Source organism: Ictalurus punctatus, chromosome 12 (assembly GCF_001660625.3).
Source record: "Ictalurus punctatus breed USDA103 chromosome 12, Coco_2.0, whole genome shotgun sequence".
Taxonomy (NCBI): Eukaryota; Metazoa; Chordata; class Actinopteri; order Siluriformes; family Ictaluridae; genus Ictalurus; species Ictalurus punctatus.
The window spans coordinates 1545001-1551475 of record NC_030427.2 but is presented as its reverse complement, the minus strand read 5'-3'; the positions used below and the strand labels follow the sequence as shown (position 1 = coordinate 1551475).

Genomic DNA, 6475 nt, shown 5'->3' with positions numbered 1-6475 from the left:
TTTCTGTAAAGCTGCTTTGAGACAATGTCTATTGTAAAAGCGCTATACAAATAAATAAAAATTGAATTGATAAATATACTGCTATGTATATTATATAATGTTAAAGTACACAAATTGATTTGTAATATGAAAATATTGATGTATTTCTAATGTTATTAGAAATTTCATTCTCATCACTGCTTCATGTGTTCCCTACGTGGCCTCATCTATCCACAAATAGGGAAGAACATTACAAAGATAGGTAAAGTATACAATAATTATCATGAACAGGTTAAAAAAAGGGGAGAGAGAGTATGTTGGATAAAAAGTATCTCAGGTTATGTCTTTCAGTCGTCCTCCGTCAGCCTTCAGCCTTTACTTCTCTTAACTCTTAGTTCTGTGCTAGGAGCGAGAAAGTGTGGTTGACCGCAGAGCGTTCAGGCCTGGAGAGTCTGAATGAACACACACTAATGCATGCTGCTCACAGAGACATCCACCAACCACAGGTCACTTCTAAAACGCTCTGGTCCCCATGGAGAAGCTTTGGCAGCAGCCACAGGAGTACCGAAGCTGGGGAAGTCCTCGGAGCTATTCATATCAGAGGCCTTCTCACTGCTGGTAGCCCAGGGTGCCTCCCTCACCACAAATCCATTGGAGGGCCCACGGGGTTCCTCAGGTTTGGCTGCTGCAGTGCCAGATGGCTTCATGTAGGCCATCTTGGCCTCATCTTCCACCACATCAGCCATATATTCCTCTTCCAAGTTCAGGAGATGATCTATGGCTTCATCAACCATCTCTGGACGGCCAGTTACAGTAACCAAATTGGGATCTGCAGCTCCGCTCTGAGGAAACCGAAGATCAACTTTAAATTCATCCATGATTTTGCGGATACCCTTGGTACGAGCACCAATAATGCGAGCATGAACTCTGCTGTCCAAGGTAATGTCCTCAGATATAATTTCCTCCAGTTCAACAACAATGCCTTGGATAGCATCACGTGCTGCTATAGTATTCTGCTCATAGCCGGTCATGCTGAGCTGGTCATGGTTCTCGTCATTTTTCTCAGGGAACTGGATGTTGACATCATGGTCAGTATGGATCTGGGTGATTATGGCACCCTTGCGAGCAATGATCTTGAGATGATATTTGGGATCCACAGTGATGGTCAACTTGAAGCTCCTGAGAGCCCGATCCTCCAGTTCAGCCTGCAGCCCTTTGATGCACTCAAGAAGCCCTTCTTTAGGTCCAGGTGAGTGGCAAGGCCTGTAACGGAAATTATGTCGGACTGGAGCTCAGGAGCAGGCACTTGAATATTGACCTCAAATTCATCCATCATTTTGCGAATGCCACTTCCTTTCTGCCCAGTGATGTAGCGATGAAGCTCAAAAGGCACTTCTCCTTCAATGCTCACATGTACCAGAACCTTCAGGGCTTCCACTGCAGCCTCACGTCTCCATGTAATATTTCTTGGCCAACTACCACAAACTTGGAACAGAGTACCCCTTCTGGGAAACTGCCGTTCCCGAGTTTGGACACACGAGGGCAGTCAAGCTCCATCCAGCACAACGCCGCCTGAAACAGAAGGTAGATTTGGGCTATTTTACACTGACGCAGCTCATCAGCGTTATTACTGTGCATTGTCTAGTTTTCACATATCAAGGACAATACACGGAGCTTCTGAACTGTTTAACAGCATCATCATTATGATTTAATTTTTAAAGAACGCACCCTCTTCTCTAGACATGGAAATGTTGGGGTTTTTTAAGTTTACATTGTCACACAGCAGCTGTACACATATCTGGATATATTATTTCAATGTCCATTCTTAAACACAGATGAACAAACAAAGAAACTAACCACATGAAAAGGTTAGATAGACCAATGATTAGATACTACTCCGTTCAAATGAATACAGACGCCTGCTCAGATACCACAAAGTTTAAAAACCTCGACATTCGCGGCGTCATAAAGGGAACAACCGTCAAGCATACCATCAGGAAACTTATAGAACTCTGAACGTGACGTCATAACAGATCTTATGGCTCGCTGCTCCGATTTGACTATACATGTCTGTGCACGCGCGCCGGGGAGACTGACCTAGACACGGTATAAGGACAGCACACAAACACATTTAAAACATATTAACACATTAACATTATATCATGTACATAGCAGTATAGTTATCGTGATAAAGTACACAAATTTACTGCTAATATTAACATTATTAATGTCTTTCTAATCTTATTAGTCATTTCATTCTCATCACTGCTCCTACATAACTTCATGTGTTCCCTAGGTGGCCTCGTCTATTTCACTCGAGAATATCCACAAATAGGGAAGAACATTACAGAGATAAAGGCTTAAAATTGCTTGGATGATAAAAAGTCAATAAATACGAAATCACTAAATAACTTTAAAGGGTTTATTTTCTACAGAACATGAATACAATCCTTTCACTCAAAATAGGACTCCCCGCTGCAGACGTTTTCAAAAAAGCTCCTAGCGTCATATCTAGCGACTTTTTAGCCAAACCTTAGCTACTTTCTGTAGAAGAGAATGGCCAGTACTGCCCGGTGAGTGTGAGGTCCTGCTTTCCCCCCGGAGACACGCCTCTCTCTGCGGCTACTCTGTTCAGTGAGGGGCAGAGAGGAGCAGCACATTCATTCACTTCTAACTTTCTCTCTGAGAGATTATTTTACATGGAAATATAGCACGAAATCACAGTGCACTCGTTGTCTTTAACTTATGTGTGTGGTGGTTTAGTCAGATGACATCACGGTTATAAAATCAGGATTTTAACAGTGTAGATCAGCAGCTTGGAAAAGGTTTGAAAGTGACTGCTGGTGAACATGTAGTCTCTTATTGGGCCGTGGTTCAGTCACTATTTCATACTCGTCCTGTTGTCTGACAACAGAAACAGAAAAATACGTAAATGAAAACAGCTTTATTGGGAATTTGGCTGTAAAGGGCTGACTTTAGGCAGAATGAAAATACGATGTAATGATGTAATGAATATGCTAATTAGTGCATGACATCATCTAGAAACGTGTGGACACAGTGCTCCTGTCACTCACTTGGAGTATTTTAACATTATAGTGAAGATAATTCAGTGCCTGGGAAATACAAATTTAGTCCATCACGGCGGGGAAAAGGAGCTATATTAAAATTGGCTGTGTTTTTATTATTATTATTAATACTAATAATATTTTTTTGGAATTTAAAAAGAAGAAATAAAGAATATGTTTGAATGACATCTCTTGTATAGTCTGTGAAAACAAAAGCATACACAGTATTTGAAAAGTGCTTGAAAGTCCTGGAATTTCATTATGAAGCATCTGTACAGACCCTGTTATATGTACTATGTGATTGATGTATTAAACATGCCTCTTGATTTCTGGGTTTAGCATAGTTATACCTCGGTTTGAGTTTAAAACAATAGCTAGATTTACTGGTAGAATATTGCTAGTTAAGTTTCTCTCAGAAATATTATTGAGTAGATAAAGTATATTCAGTAGCTTTTTTGGGATAGTGAGAATTTAGGTTAATATAGTAGAAAACAAAACACTCAGATTATCCTGGTTGTAAGAACTGCTCATTCATCTGTACACCTTTACAGTTTTCACTGCAGATATATCATCAGCTTTATTGAACAATACTCAGAATCCTTGTCACCTCCCAGCCAATCAGTCATCAGTCATGATGAATTTTTGTATGGTTGGAAGCATGTTTAAAACACAGAAAGTGCTGAGATCATGTAAGAATGAGGTTTTACTCACTGGCATAAATGTGTTCACTTTAAACTTTGCTCCTTCCCTTAAACACTTACCTGCTTGAGAATTTCCAATGTTTGTAGAATGATGATTCTCAGTACAGCACATTACCAAATATTAATGGGATTTTAATTTATTTATTTATTTGTGACAATTATGGGATTTTTTAATTTATATAATATGCGAACATTTTATTTATTTTTTTTTTTACATGATTTTACACCTTATCTTATTTGGCTCATCAAGGTTCAGAGCATTCCATTCTCTTAAATCAACATTTCCCATTGTTAGTATCAGAATCTTATTTAACATGCAACATATTCAATAATCTGTAACTAAGACTCAATAAAGAAATTCTCATTACACAGTGTCCAGAATGTCTCTGAAACACTTCAGCCTATGATTAGCCATGGATTCCTGGGAGGACACTGTAGCAGTCTCTGAGGATTTCTTCTTATCACTTCACTGTAAAAAAACAACAACAACAAAAAAAAACAACCCCAAACCATTAAATGCTGGCTTCATCTTCTTTTAATTTGATTGTCAGTGCTCAACTCAAACCAACAGCAGTATTATTAATAATATCAGGAATGATTGTGTCTAAAATCAACCACTGATGATATCCCACTTGTTTGTTTCTAGATTGTATGATTTATTTAGCCAAATCTAAACTCACTTCTCCTATTTGTGTAACTGGATACTCAGGATAATGAAATTTCACTCTGTTTTCCATCCACCCCCCCTTCCATTTTCTGCATCTCCTATCATACAGGAACCTTGAGCCTATCCCAGAGATCATAGGGCACTGGACAGGGTACACCCTGGACAGAGTACCAGTCCATCGCAAGGCACACTCACATACACATTCACACACCCATTCATACACTACAGACACTTTGGACATGCCAATCAGCCTACCATGCATGTCCTTGGACAGGGGTCATGCAGCAGGCCAACAACCCTAAGCACAAAAAGCACATAAGGGTCCACCAAAGTATGGTTAAAAGAGAATAAAATTCATGTTTCAGAATTTGCCAAGTCAATGTCCTGACCTTAATCCAATAGAAATGTTGTGGAAGGACCGCAAACAAGCAGGTCATGTCAGGAAAATCACCAGCATTCCAGAGCTGAAGCTGTTCTGTACTGAGAAACGAGCTAAAATTCTTACAAGCCGATGTGCAGGACTGATCAACAGTAAAAACAGGGAAAATGTTTAGTTTCGGTTATTTCTGACCAAGGGGTTCACACCATATGCTGAAAGCAAAGGTTCACATAGGATCACATAATAGAAAGAAAACATTCTACACACCGTTATACCACCAGCAGCAGTCTGGACTGTTGACACAAGGCATTTTCATGCTGCTGATGCCAATGTCTGACCCTATCATCTACATGTCACAACAGAAATCAAGATTCATCAAATCAGGCAATGTTTTTCCATGCTTCAACTGTCCAGTTCCAGTGAGTCCACGCCCACTCTAGCCTCAGGTTCCTGTTCTTGGCTCACAGACAGGAGTGGAACCTAATATGGTTGTAGCTTATCCACCTCATTTGGTTAGACGTATTGTATGTTGCAAGAGGGTTTTCTGCTCCCCACACTTGTAAAGAATTATCATTACCATAGCCTTCCTGTCAGCTCGAACCAGTCTGTCCATTCTCCTCTGTCCTCTCTCATCAACAAGGTGTTTGTTTTTCTCCATCATTCTGTGTAAACTCAAGAGATTGCTGTCTGTGAAAATCCCAGATCAGCCTCTAAAATTCTCAAACCAGCTCGTCTGGCACCAACATTCATACCATCATCACTGAGATCACTGAGATTCTGATGTTTGTGTGAATATTAACTGAAGCTTACTGAAATACTTACCTGTATCTGCATGATTTTATGCATTGCACAGCTGCCACATGAATTAGTTAAGTTCTTTTTCAAACACATCCTGCAGAAGCAAATAAGATCGGCACTCCAGCTGCTTTGCGTAGCCTAATGCAAAATGTATTCAAAATACTATTTTTAAGAACTCCAAAACATCTGAAACTGGATTCAAGGCACAGTATACAGTGTTACCACCATTGAAATCACCATTTAATTACATATGCTTCAACAATTAAAATATATAATAAATAAATAAATACATTATTATTATTATTATTATTATTAATAATAATAATAATAATAATAATAATAATAATAATAATAATATGTGTAATTTATATAGCTCCTTACTCATAACCAGTGTCGCTTTACAATTACAATGTTTCAACAAAACATGGAACATGCGGTAGACTAGATTTGAGAAAAAATATGATTTATAGTTTACAAAGAAATATTAAATTTCTCATCAAAACATGATTACACTGCTTATGCTAAGCTTAATTTACACAAGTTTCTAATTACAAGATTGAATTATATAAAGTGAGCGTGATCGATTCATGTAGTATTAATGTAAATCCATTACATTATGAAATCTTGTGGGGATGTTGGCACTGACAGGTACTATAACTATAGTATTTAAATTAACATGATTCAAAGGTGTGTGATAGAATAGCACAGTGTTTTAATAAATTCAATGCTATTGAATATTATGTGCTATTATTAATGAATATTATCCTGGTGTCTAATATTATTTTTTGAGAACAGTTTCATATTAAAATACAATGAATCTGCACATTTTAACAGTTCAAATGGAGAAGTTATTAATGTTTTGTCACAGTAATGATTCTGTGTCTCA

The 6475-nt window shown here is 38.3% G+C and overlaps 1 protein-coding gene across 1 annotated transcript; it reads right to left on the bottom strand.

The window, feature by feature from the left end:
* Positions 1–431: 431 nt before the first annotated feature.
* Positions 432–1436, bottom strand: LOC128634071 (vigilin-like). The gene is made up of 2 exons (XM_053684047.1): positions 1429–1436; positions 432–1242 (listed from the first exon to the last, which is right to left on the bottom strand). Exons 1-2 carry the CDS (start codon positions 1434–1436, stop codon positions 447–449), a joined length of 804 nt encoding a protein of 267 aa, XP_053540022.1. The 3' UTR covers positions 432–446.
* Positions 1437–6475: the final 5039 nt, after the last annotated feature.